The sequence below is a fragment of the Phaenicophaeus curvirostris genome, chromosome 19, assembly GCF_032191515.1.
Source record: "Phaenicophaeus curvirostris isolate KB17595 chromosome 19, BPBGC_Pcur_1.0, whole genome shotgun sequence".
NCBI lineage: Eukaryota > Metazoa > Chordata > Aves > Cuculiformes > Cuculidae > Phaenicophaeus > Phaenicophaeus curvirostris.
This window is the reverse complement of record NC_091410.1, coordinates 9,355,607-9,373,139: the sequence shown is the minus strand read 5'-3', so window position 1 is coordinate 9,373,139 and position 17,533 is coordinate 9,355,607. Positions and strand designations below refer to the sequence as shown.

The following is a 17,533-nucleotide window of genomic DNA, read 5'->3' as shown; positions in this document are numbered from 1 at the left end:
GATTCAGCAACAGCCTCAGCTGCAAGATGAGACTCTTAGCTCAGGGTCTGGGCTTTTTTCTTTCAATAAATTCTGATTTATGGATCTGGGATGAACATCTCAGAAATGAAAACTCCTGTCTCTGCAGAGAGTTTAAGTACAAACAAGCTGGTGACTACAGCCTTCACAGCTCCAGCCCAGCCACCCAGGATGGCTCAGAGGGTCAGGACAGCCCAGCCTGCACTGAGATTGCCCTGCACTCACTCCAAGCCCAGCAGCAAAGATGTGCCAGTTTTCCAGGGGTTTAACCCCATCTACCCCACACAAGGATATAACACAGCCCTGGCCATGGGGAGCACAGAGTCATGTCCATCATCATCCTCACTACCAGCCAGGCTCAAGCTTGCTGTAGTCGGTGGGGATGCTCCAGTGGGTCTCTAGTTCTCAACATTTACAAGACACACAGAACCTCGTCTCCTCGGGGCTGCACCCTGCTCACATAGAGATGTGGAGCTGGGGGAGGGCAACAAATACCTCTTGAAAATCAAATTTTTTTTAAAAAAAGGGGGGGGTGGAAATCTGAACCACCACTGGTGCTTATGATGGGAAGGAATTGGGTTCTTTCTTTTCTTCTTTTAATCCAAAGCAAATCGATCTCTCTCAGCCCAGGGTGGGAAGACAGGGATGACTCAGCCAGCAGAAGAGCACTAAGCTTTCCTTCCTCCACTGCGGCACAGGAATTCAGCCGGGAAACACACAAGACAAAAAATCAATTTCTTAAAGTTTCCCCCAGTATTTTAATAGTAGGTTATTTTAAACAGCCTTTATCTCCCTTTTCAGGGAAAAGCCCTTATCGCTAAGCCTCCCAGACAACTCCTGCTTCCAGCTGACAGTATTCCTGTACCTTCCATCTGAAGGTATTCCCCGGCACGAGCAGGACCTGATGCCTACAGCACGTGGCGATGCTGTGCTGGGGCCAGTCCTGCTCTCCCAAAACACTACTCCCAGCTCCAAACCAAGAAAAAACTGAGGCATGTAGAAAGCAACTAATGTTTCACAGGGTGCTCACACCCAGCAGCAACGCACCTCCCCAGGCACGGCCAATTCCCCAAGCCCAGCACGAATGTGACTCCAAGCAGGCTGAGGTCTCCTCTGAAGCTAAGGAAATATTAGAAGTTGAGTGTGTTAGCCACCGTGCCACACTCTGGGAAAGCTGCTGGGGTCCACCTGGAAAAGGATGTGCAACTTCAAAACAACAAATGTCATTCCACAAACTGTATCTGCCTGGGATGGGACACCAGGGGACAAGATCCCATTGCGCACCGGAGAGAGACTCCTAGGTGGAAAGACATATTTTGCTGATTATTTTTAAATCTGAGCATCACTTGTGGATGCCGTAAACTCCTGCTGCCTATTTGCACCTTGCGGCCGGAGCCCCTTGCACAACGAGGGGAGCCTCCCGTTGGCATAAATAAGCACCATTTCAATTACACGTAATTGGGAATTCAGTGCTATTTCCTACTGACTTTAAGGCTGTTCACACCATCTGCTGTCACAGATACATCTCGGGGCTTCGAAGAAGATCAGTCTCAGTCTCGCTTCCTCTCTCCAGATGCCCTCAAGGCCAGCGTTATCGTTGAGCAGCACATGTTACTGAAGGCATCGCCTGCTCAGCCCGCACCCAGAAGGGAAAAACCAGGGCTCCAGGCGAGGACAATGCTCCTATATAGAGACATACAGATGAATATGCTTGAGCTTTAGGACTTGCAGATAACAATTCAAAAAATATAAAGATTTAGTATAAGCTTACAACAAATACACATGAGAAACCACTAAGTCTTCAAAGAGGGGAAAAAAAAAAAAGGCTTTTTTTTGCAGAGCTACCAAGAAGCTGAGTGCCAAAGCTCATTGCCACCTTAGTCCCTGCAGCGGCCGCGATGCCTTCACAGCCATCAGTGCCCCCAGCCCAGCCCTGGCCCCAGCGAGGGGGATGTGATGGGGAGTGTGTTCTCATCACACCCTCCCCTGCAGAGAGCTGCCAGGCTCGGCTCCTGCTCAGGGTTCTGGGGCTGCTCCAGTCCCACAAGCCCTCCTGCTTCCACAACCGACTAGAAAATCAGGGAGAAAAAGTCCAATCTGAGTTCTCTGCTCAGATGCTGCAGCTATTCTATATCCAAAGCCAGATGAAGCGACTCTGGGTGCAGCCTCCAAAGTAGAGCTGAGCCTTGAAGACAGCCTATTACTGTGTGGAGCAGCAAGGTGACAAAAACACAAGCACAAGCCCAATAATAACCCTTCCAGCCAGGCTGAATGCTGTTTGCCCCCTGTATCGGGAGGAAATAAAGCCTTCATTTACCCCAGCCCACTGAGCAGGACATTATGTGACAGACAGGCTGTCTAAGCAGCTAATCCACTACACAGGCTCAGCTTGAAACTAAAAGCCATTTCAGCCCGGTGGTGCCTATGTGAAAAGCAGAAAAACAATCTCTAATTGGAGTTATTTATCCAGCAGCTCTCCTGGCAGCTGTACAACTCAGAATCACTGGCCCACAGACCTGCCCCAGCCTGCGTGAGGGTCTCTCACCCAGCCCTGCATCCCCCTGCCTGCATCCCAGCCACAAAGCACAGGATCCCCTGGGCATTGCTGAATGGCTTTGGGATGCAGCAGGCAGACTGGAGGCAGGGAAGGCAGAGCAGCTGCTTCAAAGCTATTCTCCCTTTCAAGGAAACAGGCAGATGAAGTGGGGGATGCTCTGCTGTTAGGGTTTCCTCCTTGGGAACGGCACCAGCAGGAGCTCCCTTCCCTTCAGACGCTGAAAAATTCAAATTAAATAGAGCTGTTATAAAAGTCCAGGCACTGACAAAGCTTCAATCACAGTCTCTGTCTTACTAGGCAGCAGGGTCTCGATGCAAGGCAGGAGCTGCGGAAGCGCAGCACTCATTACTTCTGCTCCTTGCTGAGCTTTCACCTTCAAATATGTAAAAATTCCCCTGTAGCTTTGTGGTGTCTCCTGCTCGAAGCCTGGGTAACGTCACTCCACTTTGCCTGGCCCTGGAACGCCAGCTCTGTTCCCCAGGGAGGGAGCTTGAACCCGCTGTCACCTCAGTAACAGGAGTGAAGGACCCATTCCTGGTGCCCCTGGAAGGCAGCGCAGAGCAGGAACTGGGATGTACTGGGAAGGGAATGCAGGCTGGGTTCATTGAGGAAGAGGCCACCAACCCCTGCACAGCCTCAAGCAGGTGCACACCCACCACTGACCACGCTGGGCATCACCACCTTTCCCAGAGCAGGGAGAAACCCACTGCTGAAAAGCAGCCAGCGATTCCTACGGTGAAAATCAGGCTATTTGCCATTTCACACAGCAGGGTATCCCTCCCGCCCCAGCTGCCCTCTCAGGAGCCTGTTGGAATGCATGTGCAGTGAAAACAACACTGAAAATATCGATACTGCTGAAGTCACCCCGATGGCACCAAAGCCCGACGTGCAGGAGGCGATGGCTGTGCCGCAGCAGCTCCCTGTTCTGCACAACCTGGAAAACAGCAGAGGCTTCTGCAAAATGTTAGTACTCCAGTGCTTCAGATGACCAACACATCTCTAAACAACTTTGTCCAAGGAGCAGCTCCATCCCGTGGCACCTACCAGTTCCGCACTGGTTTAAAGAGCAATTATAGTGTAAACCCACCAGCTCCACTGATTTAAAGAGCAATTAGAGTGTAAACGTGGCTTTTATCCCAGCAATCAATACTCATATCTGGGAAAGTTTCCTGGCGGGATTGTGGGGGGAGGAAATAAAATTGATTTTTAGTGAAAAGGCATATTCCATCATCCTGTGCCATATACCACACGGAAAAGGATAACAGAGAGGCCTGGACATGAACAACTGTCTCAGGACGTGGTAAACCGAAATGAAAATGTGTTGAAATTGAAATCAGATGGAAAAGAAATCACCAGAATAAATCACATCAGTACCAGTCATTGGGGAAAAAGAACCCACCACCCTCAGTAGGAAAATGGTTCCTGACCCTCTGCTCCAGCGGAGGACGAGCTCTGTCCCCAGCAGCCTGGCACCCAGCTTCAATTTAAACTGGAGCCAAACTGGTGGGCAAGAGCAAAACCCACTAGGCAGAGCAAGCCTGGGGCAGGAGCGGTACGGGAGACTTCACCAAAAGGTCCCAAATCACAAACAAGATCAAAGTCTTGATTACCCATCTTTCAGGGGCACAGGCTCAGCTCCACAAAGGCATTTGAGCACTCCCACGCCCACCAGCCGCAGCTGGGACGCAGGGTGCCAGCCCACTGGTGAACGCTGCCAAACTTCTTGCCATCTCTCAGCAGCTCAGGAACCATTCACACAGCCTTGCAAAGACAAAAAGCCCAGCACAAGCCCTTCGTGCTTTTAGGCAATAAAAAAAAAGCAGTTCATAGTGTTCCCCTGCACCCCTCCGGGCACTCAGAGATCAGCTGCAGTTCTGCTGAGGAGGCTTGTGCTTGCTCGGAGCTGACCCAAAGCAGAAGCAGAGTCACGATGCTATCAGTACATCCCAACCACCACCACATACCAGGCACAGGCAAGGATTAAAAATCCCAAAGCAGCGCAGGCTTTCACCTAAACAGATTTCTTGGTGGACACATTGCAGAGAAGAGAATGAGTTGTTCTCAGAGAAGAGAGAAGCTCAGCTTGACAGGGTTCCAGACCACCTCATTTAAACTACATATTACCTAAAAGGTTGGATCAGATGATCCCTGAGGTCCTTTCCAACCTCACATTCTGTGATATTTGGATACACACTCAGAGAGATATCTGTCTCCCTAACGTGGTCAAACCGCTCTGCATGGATGCATTGGGGCTGGGGATCACTTTGGTGCCCTCCTCTAACTCCAAGGATCGCTCCAATCCCTGGCAAACCCCATTACACACACATTTATGAGCCTGAAGCCAAGGTCAATTCCCAATGACACAGCTGGGCTATGTCTTTTTATACACTTTGTTATCCTTAACATTTTTGTTTGGTTTGAATGTGGGGAATAATCCATTTTTGATGCTGTTTATTCCCTTTCCTCCCAAGGAACGATGATGACTTTCCCACACTTCATGGTACATGCCCTGGCATCGCACCTCAGCTAATACTGCTGCCATAATGCAGAGCTACTGCTAGAGCTCCCATTTTCATTTCACTCCTCCAAAGCATCCTTAGGGTGACTAAAAGTTATTCCCATCCCCATTCAACTAAAGAACCATAGCTAGAAAATAAATGAATTACTGTGCTTATTGAACGAAGCCAAAACAACATCCACTCCAGAGGCAATGATACTGATTGTTAGTTCAGTTTAATAAACCTTGAAATTTATGGGCTTCCTGAATGCAGCTGCAGTGGAGTCATGTTTCTCCCAAGCTTCACTTGTGCTAATCCCTTCTGGCATGGAACTGAGCTGAGACAGGATTTCAACCCTCCAGCCAGCTCCAAAGCTGCAGGACAACCATGCTGGGAAGACACCGGTTTGATACAATGCAGGGGGAACGGTTTTAAGCTGAAAGAGGGGAGATTGAGATGAAATCTTAGGAAGAATTTTTTTACTCTGACGGTGGTGAGACCCTGGCGTAGGTTACCCAGAGAAGCTGTGGCTGCCCCATCCCTGGAGGTGTTCAAGGCCAGGTTGGATGGAGCTTTGAGCAACCTGATCCAGTTGGAGGTGTCACTGCCCACAGCACGGGGTGGGACTGGATGAGCTTTAAGGTCTCTTCCAACCCAAAGCATTCTATGATTCTTTTCCAGACCCCCATGAATTAGGGCCTTCCTACCCAAACATTCTATGATTCTTTGTTCCTTTAATGCCCTATAACCTTGCTGAGCCAGAAGAGTTATTACTAAAGGACTAATTACAGCACCAGTGCCTGCCCCTGCACACACACACACACACATCTGACCTCTGCAGCACTGCCACCCCCCAGCACCACACAGAAACCATCAGAGCTGCCTCCACCGACAGGCTGAGGATGGAAATGAGCTTCTGAGTAACCTATTTTATACAGCTGCAGAATTAAAAAGACTCAACAGATTGTCAGGTGTAGCCAGGAAATTAAAGCTCCTTGATAATATTGCACAGAGTTAACGAGGCTCAATTTGGGAAATTACTCCTCTGATTAATGGCCATAAGCGCCACAGAAAGCCTCTCTGCAGCTTCCATGCTCGCCGATAGACTCGATTTCAGAGCGTGGGTCCTAACCAGCATGTCACTCAACAGACTTTAATAAGCCTTGAGGATTAACAAATAACCCTGAAATACAACGAGGGCAGAGCGGAGCAGCAAGCACACGTAGCACGATACCTGCCTGCATCCCCAGCACCTGCAGTCCCGGGGGCTGCGTGTGCAGGTCACCGTGCCAGCTGAGAAGGTCTCTGAAGGAGCTGCCCCTCCTGCACCACCATATGCTGCTGGCATGAAAGCACTCACTCATCTGCCACCAAGCACTTCAGACGAAGAATTCTGCCTCATTTACAGACCTTCCCAGCCCTTATTACTTGCTAACGTCATTTTTAGAGTCAAAGACACAGCTAGACCCTACAGCAAACCACAGAGCAGGAATGCCATGCCCTCACGCTGATAAATCAGTGCCTGTGCTGACAAGGGCAGGATAAGAGGCTTATGGGAAGAGCCACTTCAAAGATAAAAGCCTTTTCAATTCGCAGGTAGCACCTGTCCCCTCCAGCGCCCCGTGCACAGCACACAGCATTGCTGCACAGCGCATCCTCCATGGCAGCACCCGCAGGGCACAACTCGATCCTCCAGTGATGCCACCAGCATCAGTGCACACCAAATCCCTAGCAAGATAATTCTGTGCCTCTTCCACCAGCACCATCATCCTTGGATAGCTCAAATGCCACCCGCAGGTCCCTCTGAAGGGCCCCTGTCTTGAAAGGGAGATGATGGAAATAAGGCTGTAGCTCTCTTGAAACTCTGTTAGTTGAACAGAATTAAACAGAGAAGCCTGTAGCTAAGCTAAGCCCTTCTGGCCACGTTTCATTTAGGAGGACACTGGATGAGGTCCAGGAAATATGGACACGTTAACAAGAAGCCATGAAAGACAACACTTGCAAAGAACAGCAGGAAGCAGTAGGAGATGCCAAGAGCACATTTCACAGGAACAGATGTCACCTGCAGACAGGGACGTTGTTTCCTCTCGGCACGGCGCTTCTCCCTGTCCAAGCAGACATGAAATCAGCAAATGTGGAGGCAGCTCCTGCCTTCATGGGCAGACACAGCAGCTGTCCGCACTCACCAGTGGCTCTCACACTCATTACAGCCCTGTTCAACTGAGAGTGAAGTAAAGGACAAAGCAACCAAATGCTTTGCCAGGCTTATCCTGAGGAGCCATTCCTCAAGTGTCCCCAACCTCTGACAGCCTTCCAAAACAAGGCTTCTCCTCCTCTTTGAAAGGTCTGACAGCCTTTCAACTCCAACTCAAGACTTCTCCTCCCCTTCAAAGGGTCTGATAACCTCCCAACTCCAACTCAAGCCTTCCAGGCTGCCCAGGGAGGAGGTTGAGTCCCCTTTCCTGGAGGGGTTTAAGGGACGGGTGGACGAGGTGCTGAGGGACATGGTTTAGTGTTTGATAGGAATGGTTGGACTCAATGATCTGGTGGGTCTCTTCCAACCTGGTGAGTCTGTGATTCTATGAACTCTTTAAAGACCTACCACTAACTCAAGAGTATCTCAAAAAAAACCAAACAACAAAATCACACACCCAAGCAATTTGGAAGCCATCCTGCCAGTGTTGCTGCAGCCTGGTTCTCCTCCTCCACCCTCTTAGTAATCCAAGCCCCATGATGTGTGAAAATAAGCTCTGCTCCCCCAGCAAGGTGGAAATGAGCAACAGTGAACAGATGGGATATGCCACACAAAGATCCCCATCTGGAGAGCCCGCAGAGATGGAGAAGGGCAGTCCTGACACAGCACAGGTCAGCCAGAGCCAGGTGTCTCTCCCAGTAGGTGACAGGTTGACATTTCTTTAGGGATCAGGCTGTTTGGAATTGGAAACCCTAATGACTTACACCCAGAACAACCTGCTGAACTGGGTGGTTTATTTACTGCAGGCTTTGATAAGCGTAGGAGTACGGAAGGGGGTCCACCGTAAATACATCCAAAATATTTTTACCCGCATCTCAGAAAGCAGAACAAGACAACTTTTACACCAAGTGACAACGCCAACCAAGAGCAAAGGAGAACAAACCAGCAGGTCTCATTTAGCCCCATTGAGTCAAAATTCTTAATCCAAGGAGCAAGGATGGGACCAGAATAGTGAGGGTGCAGACCTACATGCGAAGAAGGCTTTTTTTCCATCAGTGTATGAGGGATTAGATACTTCAATTTTATTTACATTTTTGAAGCTCTGCATATATAAATTCACACTTAGTCATGACTATAAAAACCACCCACAGAACCCAGCTTAGTAAGGATGGCCAATAAACATTTGAAACGCTCCAGAAAGAGGCCTCAGGACGTTTTTAAATCAATACAGACATTGCCAGAGGTGTTCATCATCAAGGCTTGCTATTAAAACTCAAAATGAATTGATGCCTTTTGAAAGTAGTCGTTTTCCAGACTAAGCATGGCGTGAACATGTCAACATTATTACAAATACAGTCAGAGCCATCTAAAAGTGGTGAACATCCCATTTTAAGGAAGGAGTCTCACGTTATATACATCGCAATGACTTAATGAACCTTTCAGATGCACACGCGAGGCTCTGCCTGAATATTACCACAATGAATCACAATGGGTTTCATGGCTGGAGAGGCTTTATACATCATCCCTCCTTCACAGCTTCAGCTTCTGTTTAGAGAGGGAGGGAATAATGAGAAAATTTATAGGGCAAGCATCAATGAAACGCTTGTGTTCTTATGGTGGGTACTGGCTGTTTCTGTGGAGCAGCTCTCCCCTTAGTCTTGGGGGACAGTTGCACATCAGGGCAGCCTGAAAAGCTGGGACAAGGCTGGATTTTCTGAAACCCAGCTGGTAGGCCAGCAGTAACAGGGCAAGAAGTGAATTTTCTGGCTGCACAACCTGAGACAGAGGCAAACCATACGCATACGCCACCTGAAGCATCAGTGCCAACCCCGTAACTCACCTCACATCATCTTTTTGTACTGTTCCCAAAAGAGTTTTTTCTCCTCATCTCCCCAGCTCCCTTCCTCCCATTCACCAGAGTTGACTGTCTCATTACCTGGTCCTGGAGGGGTTCAAGGCCAGGTTGGATGGGGCCTTGAGCAACCTGATCCAGTGGGAGGTGCCCCGTCCATGGCAGGGGTGGGGAATGAGATGGGCTTTATGCTCCCTTCCAACCCAAACCATTCCACGATTACAGGACTTCAACTGCCTGGGCACAGATGAAAGAGATGCTGCGTGAGCAGGGTCTGTTTCCTCTCACGTGCAGTGCACTCCCTGGTACACGATAACTTCCTTTGGAGGGGAAAAATAAAGCAAAGCTGGAAGAAAACATGACAGCCTCAGGAAGGAGGTAGGAAATTAGACAAGAGGCTGGGTGATGCTGCTGAAACAGGACCAGTGGGTGTCAGGGCAGCGCAGCAAGAGGGACCCACACTGGGTCTGGTGCTGCTGGTGCCACCAGTCCACCCACCTCCCCTGTCAAAACACTGTCTAAGCCTCTGCAGCTGGTTTGAGGTAGCAGCTCAAAATTAAGGGAAAAAGAAAAAAAAAAGTACAAATTCTACGTAATGAGGTTTCTCTCCAATGCCCCCAAATCTCATGGCTCATTTAAGTAACAAGTTTAATGAAATTTCATTTCTTAAGCACACTATTTCGAACACCAGTATCTTTTTCCAATTACTAAGCCCATCTGGATTTCCTCACTGAACATCTACGCGGAAACACCACAGTACCTAAATCATGCCCCACCAATAGTCATTTGAGTCATTAAAACAAACCTTGATTCACTTTAATAATACTAGTGACGTAAGAGCATAGGTAGCGTGATGCCAGAAGCACATCACATCCCCTCAGCACAGGTACCTGTGAGTCTGGGACAGACAATAAGGGAGCAGAGATGCTGCTGGTTAGCCAGGTACTTCAGCAGATATTTATTTGTGGCTTGGGTCAGCAGCCAGCTCAGAGATTTCTACTCTTAACTACCCAGGACCGGAGCTGTGGCCACCACTGAGGATGCTCCCAGCTGAGCACCAACATATTTGGTGTTTTGCTCTGGGTGCTTCACAGCCACGTTGCTGTAAACTCCTCTGCCCCAACACACCTACAAAGCACGTCCTTGGACACAGAAGATCTTCCATCTACAACAGGGTGGTGAGGATGTTAAAGAGAGAGCAGAGGAGTCTGCTGGGGAACATCGTTGCCCTCCCACTCCGCTCTGTAATCTGATTTGGAGCGACGTGAATCATTCGACACCAGGATATGATAAAGAATCAACATGCCACGCTGTTAAATATACAGTTTGTAGGAGCATGAGTCACAGCTCAGGTTTCAAGGTGCGATGCTGCATGTAAATCCTTTCTGAGAACTACCCAAGAACACCATGCACGTAGCTACCATCTAAGGGGTCAAACCTGGCCTCCTAGCCCTGCAGCCTGTGATGACTCCGTTAAAACTATTTCCCCTGGATTAATGTCTGCAAACTCAAACAGGCTCAGCTGCCCCAAGCCCTGGGATTGCAGGGGGAGGTTTAGGGACCAAGACAGCCCCACAGTAGGGAGGGCACAGCCTGTCCAATCCCTCCCCAGCTCCAGAGGGAGCTTCACCTACACCCAGAGGAACGAACAAACCCTCCTCAGCTTTATCCCAACCTGTCCCAAGGGAGGCAGAGAAATCCAGATTACGTCCTTTGCCTACCCAGATATATCAAAGACAAGGCTGGGTTCTCTTTCAATTTGTAGTAATTAAAGCCTAGTGATTATCCCACTCATCAAATACTGAGTCTAGACACAGGCTTTTCCCTGCAATTCATACCAGATCTGCCCATACTCCATTTCACATCGCAACACATGCCTTGCTTCACGCATCCCCAAGGCAGCCGGCATTCAGCGACTCCCATAACAATCTCGCTTTGATTTAGCATCAATGCCAGTGACCGCAAGGCAGCAGCAGGATGGAGAGGAGCTGGAGGACAAGGGGAGCAAAGGAGAGATGCACAGGGAGAAAGGGGGCTCCCAGCCCTGTCCGGATGGTATTGTGCTTCCTCCATCCCTACAAAGAACCTGCAAGTGATGGGAAACTAATGGAAGAAAGAAGCACCCAAAAACACTGCTGACAGGGGGAAAAAGCAGAATAAGAGTTTCTTTCTCCTGGCAGAGTAGATGAAGGATAGGTCCAGCAGTTGCATTTCCTCCATCACCCTTCCTATAGGTCTGAAAGAAACCTTTTCACTTGCTCTGAGCACCTACAGGGAGCCCAACACCTCAGTGTGACCGCACAGTTGCTTCTCTTACGCAGCTCAGTTTAACACACATTTTACTTCTCTAACAGCAAAGACCTCAGATATGCAGGGCCCCGGAGAGCTGCGTGTTTACACATTCTCCAACCACACCAGTTCCCCTGCTCCTCACCACCAGCCCCAAGCAGTAAAGACAACTGCAAAACAAGACAACCGTGCGCTCTGGGATTTGTTTTTTGGGTTTAAAGCTTTAGTGATTTTAAAAGATGTAAATATGAAGGAAGAGTCAATGACTCAACAGTGATTAAGTCTGAAATATTCCAGTTAGTAACTATTAGACTTTGAAAATCCCCATTATGTTTCCCAGAGCATTCCCCAGAGCACAGCCAAGCAGAACCCAGAGCTGGGGAAAAGCTGCTTTCTTGGAAGGCTTGAGGTATCTTGTAAAAATACCAAGTTCATTTCAGTAAGCAAAACACAAAATAGCAAAAGACAATAAAAGAATTAATGTATTGTAGGTTCTTAACACCATTTCCCCAGAGAGAGGAATGACAGTGAAGTCTAATGGAAATTTTCTATTCTCAGAGCCACTTCCACTGTTATTACTTGCAACTAAGATAATATGAAAATATAAACCCCCAACAGCTTAAGTTTCCAAAAATTGTGGGGCTGCCCAATTTTTATTTTTTTTGAAAAGAATAAAATTAAACTGCACCTGGAATGGAAAGGTTCCACCTTACAAAAATATCAAAAACCTTGCAACAGCCTTAAAGCCTGTGGGGCTGCAGCAGTCTTCAACCTTGCACTTGTCCCAGGAGCTAAAAGACATAGAATCATAGAATGGTTTGGGTTGGAAGGGACCTTAAAGCCCATCCAGTTCCAACCCCTCTGCCATGTGCAGGGACACCTCCCATTAGATCAGGTTGTTCCATGCCCCATCCAACCTGGCCTTGAACACCTCCTGGGATGGGGCAGCCGTGACTTCTCTGGGCAACCTGGGCCTCCCCACCCTCAGAGTGAAGAATTTCCTCCTAAGATCTCATCTCAATCTCCCCTCTTTCAGGTTAAAACCATTACCCATCATCCTATCAGTACACTCCCTGAGAAAGAACCATCCAAGACCCAAAGTCCATCGAATCTAGTGCTAAACTTCCTTCCACCTCTTTGGAAAAATCCAAGTTGGTATTTCAAGTTCTGAAAAACATGGAAGCTGCTATTTCAGCTTCTCTCCAACCAAGAGAGGGTAGAGGAGCAATAATATTAATTCACTAAATTACATTGTCTACTGAAAAGCTGCTGTTAAGAGGAAAAGAAAATTGTGTTGCCTCAGAGGACGCATCCCCACGCAGCCGGGTGCAAGGGTGGCCACCGCCCATCCCATACACACACCCTGGACCTGGAGAAGCCTGATGAGGTCCCATCACCTCAACTAAGAAGTTTCTTCTTTAAAATCTAAGTAGGAAATTGCTGCCAACAAAACATTTTATTCCATGCTTTGGCAGCTACAATTCTAGTAACCTCCAAAATAAGGAGTGACAGCATGACTGCCAGGCCTAGTCTATAATTAGGGAGGGCCACAGAGGGTCAGTGTCACCGGGCACCTTCAACGTGGCGTAAATTGGCAAGGGCAGGGCCAGCACTCGATGTGCCCACACTGAAAATAAACTTATCTCAAGCTAAGCTGATGATTTCATTTCCCTGGTGAAAGAGATATCTAATTATCAATAATTCATAGGCACAGACAGACATGCAAGTGGTTTTGAGAACTGAAGTAGAAACAGAAGCAATGATTCTGAGAGGAAGAGCCAGCAGAAACCCAGATCCAGAGAGGGGAGAGAGGTGCACTTTGCATGCACATGTCAAAACCAATCTAATTTCAATCACATACATGACAGCCTAGGTGCCAGTTTAAGGTGGGTATTTTCCCCACACGCTCTGCGGTTGGTATATGACAGGATGCTTGCCTGGATGGAGCCCAGCTCTACCTATCCGGATGGACAACTCGCTCTCGTAGTCCAGGTGATGGGTCGGTTCATGCTCATACTTCTCTTTCACCGGTCGTTGGTCACAGCTCAAGGCAAACACTGCGTGGGGAGGTCCGCTGAAACCCTGCAAGGCAAGAAAGAATTTAAGGCTTTTCTTCCATCTACCCTTTCAACCTTCTCCCAGATGCATCCTCAGGAATCATTCTGGCATCTGTGTGGTTGAGAAGCCAATCAGGGCACGTGTCACATCAGCTTCTCACAGCTGCATGGAGATGTGTCTTTTGGGTTCTCTTCACTCTCTCTCTCCAGACTGTCTCATTGTTCAGATTTAAATGTGCATTTTTCCAGCAGAAACGTCAAGAACATGGTGAACAGGAGCTGTGGGCCAAAGAGCGCAGGATAAAGTAGGAAAGCCAGAATTCTGCAAGAAACGCAATTCCACAAATGCAAAGAAATACAATTCCATAACGCAACTCCCTCCAAAGCCAACCTGGAGGAGACCAGCAGAGAAGGAAGGACGTTCACTACACTCACCACTGTCGAGGTAATCAGAGGATCAAGCTGCTGAGTTAATGTCTGCAGAAGTTTAATTTGCAGTAGGCTACCAGACCTTTGACGTGTATTGAGTTTGCAATGAAAATACTTTGTTCAAAATTGAACCCATTTGAGCATCAAACCCATTTGAGCATCAAACACTTCATTTGCAACCACCCAGTTTCAGTTCAGCCAGACTCGTCCAGACAGCCTGGTGAAACTTCAGACTCTCTTGGAACAGATCCCTACATCATTTGTAACATCCAGAAAGCAGAGAGGGACAGCCAAAACCAATACTGTCTAGCTACACGTAAAGTCTGCAGAGTATCCAAGCAGCCATCCTGCAGCAAAAGCAACCACACTGCTTCCACGAACGATTCCTGCCAACCTGGACACGGTTTGCAAAAACCAGTTGCAACTCAAGGACATGTCAGAGTCTTTATCTGCATCAGCCAAAAAAAAAAAAAAAATGGAAAAACTGGTAGACACCATTTGTAACTTTATCCCGTGGTGCTGGACACACGGCAGGAAGGTTTGCATCTCTGGATGTCCATAGGCTGCTCAAACCACACAGAGACAGCCACAAAACCAATGAGAAACACGGGGTTAGAGAGACAGCTGAGAGAAAGGAACGTGTCCCACAGCAGTGGGTGTATGACCTGATGTAACCAGCTCTACCCAAAACACGAGGAGCAGGACCTTAAGTCCTGGTCCTCGTAGGGCTTGGAACCAGCACCTGGGGACATCCACAAGGAGGGATGTTCCGGCTCCACCTGGCATCACCAGCCTCGGCGTTAGCTGTTGGATTGATGGCAGCAGACTAAGCTGAACAGGCAGAAACGGTAATGAGAGACTTGAGGGGTAAGGTCACATTAAACACAAATAAAGGTTAAAGATGAATAACTAAATTGTCTAGTCTCCCATCATTTGCATAATACAGTCTGACCGCTGCTATTAATACTAAGCACATATTTGCTGTCTGCTCTCTATTGCAGTTTAATCAGGGTGCTTTCACCTCCATTCACCCAGCAATTACAACATGCACCTACGAGGTGCTCACACTTAAATCCTCCAAGAATAAAGGACACCCAGCCCATCCCACTGCCCTGTCCAGTACCCCTGTACCTCATCCCGCAAGCAATAGCTGGAAGAGCAGGTAGAAATCCAAACATTTTCCAGCAAAAGCTGTTTGGAATGACACAATGAGGAAAGACGGGAGCTTCGGCATCATGACCTGACTTGGATAAGGCAGAAAGAGAGCGAGAATGGAAACTCACAGGCTCGCCCCGCTGCTGGCACTCCTGCAGCGCAGTCTCCCCATATCCAGAAGAGACCTCAGTCCTGCTGAAGCTAAAAGGGTTTTCACTTCAGGAAAGTGAGTAGCATCACTTTCTGGAAAATGCCAACCTGAGGAGAAGCAAAATGGGAATTTGAAGCTGCAGAAGTAAAGCCTCAACTTTAAGTGCACAAGAAGGATTTGCACGCGTCGCATGGGGCTCTCCGGCCCTGCTCCAGCTGCTGGCTGCCTCCCACTTGTCATCACTCTCACCTTGGATTTGGAGAGCACCAGGTTTCATGAAGCAGAAGGCTTTCCTTCACAGAATCAGAGAACCACTTAAGTTACAAAACACCTCTAAGATCGTCCAGTTCAACCACCAACACCGTGCCGACTAAACCATGTCCCGAAGTGCCACATCTACATGTTTTATAAACACCTCCAGGGATGGGGTCTCCACCACTTCCCTGCGCAGCCAGTTCAAATGCTTCACCACTCTTTCAGTAAAGAAATTTTTCCTAATATCCAATCTAAACCTCCCTTGGCACAACACGAGGCCATTTCCTCTCATCCTATCACTCGTTGCTCAGTTGAAGAGACCAGCACTCACCAACGAGGTGCCCCGTCAGCCTCCTCTTCTCCAGGCGAAACAATCCCACATGGCTTCAGCCAGCATTTTGTTAAATGATCTACAAATATCGCGACAGCAGCGTTGTGGGCTTTATCATCAGCGAATTTGTGGCTTTCCCTCATCCAAAGGGAGGTGCTTCTCAACTTCTTGTCAGCACAGGCAGGGATGTGAGCCCAAGGTACGGCTGAAGCTCACAGGACTCTGCAGGTTACAATAACTCAGCCAAGGGATCAAGAAATCGCTCGTACAAACAGGAGCAGGTGGGTGGCATTCTGTGTTTGCCCTCTATTACTGCTGCACAGCCACAGATGCAGCCAAGCAAGGTCCTTGTGAGGTCAAGACCACATTCCTCAAGGTCTACAACCCTGACGAGATGCCTCCCATGGTTATTTTCTGTGCCACCGCCCACAGCGCATCAAACGCTTAACGACGTGATACCCGCAAATCTGCTTGCTCCGAAATGGAGGCAAACTTCAAGATATTTCAGATGTTTATTGTCAGGTCAGGTCACCTCCCTGCTGGCAGGCACACATATGCAACACCAGCAATTTGAAGAAATATTAGTGACCTTCAGCAAAGCACACAATTGATTCCAACTGTGATTGTTCTGAGTCATTTCAGTCCGGTCTCCGCATGAGGCCCTTAATTGGAATGTGACAGTGGGTTAAAAAAGCATTAGAAAGAAGAAGGAAGTCAACCCACATTAATTAGTTCATGCCACTAATTAGCATTAACTGAAATAACCACAGGGGCTGATTATTGCAAAAAAAAAAAAGCTTGATGCAATGAGAGACCTGGACAGGAAGACCTGTAGAGCTTGGAGGAAAACTATTCTGGGGCACTGGAGCCCCCACTGTGCTCGCAGAGTGACAGCAGGAAAGTTGTTATTAGATCATGGTAACCCATAAGTTACCCAAAAGCTCTAGCAATCTCAAATTAATCTGTAGAGGCACGTGCCCCTCCCCTGCCAGTGTCCTGGCTTGTGCAGTCATCCCCTGGCATTGATGGTAACACCCTAGTACTGCAGGGTGAAGAAGAAAGTTGTGGGGAGAAGGAGGTGGCCACTTGATTTTAGACCAAGCAAAGATTTTGGATTGCACCCTGCTGCCCAGCTGACCTCTCGCACAAGTTGACAACTGAAGAGAATCCAATTTCAAAAAGAAATTAAAAGCCAGTGATACCTTTAAGAAATAACCTCTTCTTCCCCACCTGATCAAGGAGAATAAATGAATAAAGAAATCACGATGACACAAAACATATGGTCTGGCTTTGGGTAGATCACTTGGCACCAAATCTGGAGGTGCTGCTCGTCTGTGAAGTTCGACGATGCTGCTCTTCCCATCTTACCAGCTCTGGGCCATCAAATTCCCTGGAAGAGGCTCCGCGAAGCCCCAGGGAACAAAGTCCATAACACATCAACTAACGGCAGAAAGCATCTCAACAGCAAAGAGAGAAAGAATCATTTTTACTACCTTATTAAGCACAAATATAAAACTGATCCTGACTTGCCTGGGAGCTGACACGGAGACAATGAGAGGCAAAAAGTCATGCTTTGATGGTGCCCAGAGGCTCCTGTTTCACGCTTATTAAAAGAGAGAAAGACATAACAGATTGGAGACCAGAAAATGATAAAATAAAGAGGTGTGGGGAGCGAGGAAGGGGAGACGCTACACATCTCCAGCCCACATTAGTGTCTGCCCCAGCCAGGATGGGCAGAGGGCATCTC

General features: G+C 48.2%; 2 protein-coding genes across 4 annotated transcripts in view; one reads left to right on the top strand and one right to left on the bottom strand.

The window, feature by feature from the left end:
* The window catches only part of RPL38 (ribosomal protein L38), a 472,498-nt gene that overhangs the window by 253,259 nt on the left and 201,706 nt on the right, over positions 1–17,533 (top strand). The gene's annotated exons all lie outside the window — the stretch shown is intronic.
* SLC39A11 (solute carrier family 39 member 11) overlaps positions 1–17,533 on the bottom strand; it is a 95,064-nt gene that overhangs the window by 53,588 nt on the left and 23,943 nt on the right. The window contains exon 4 of one of the 2 annotated variants that reach the window (XM_069872256.1): positions 13,346–13,490. In XM_069872256.1, the coding sequence (XP_069728357.1) occupies positions 13,346–13,490 (145 nt within the window). The remainder of the gene's footprint in view (positions 1–13,345; positions 13,491–17,533) is intronic. The other variant, XM_069872257.1, reaches the window with a different exon arrangement.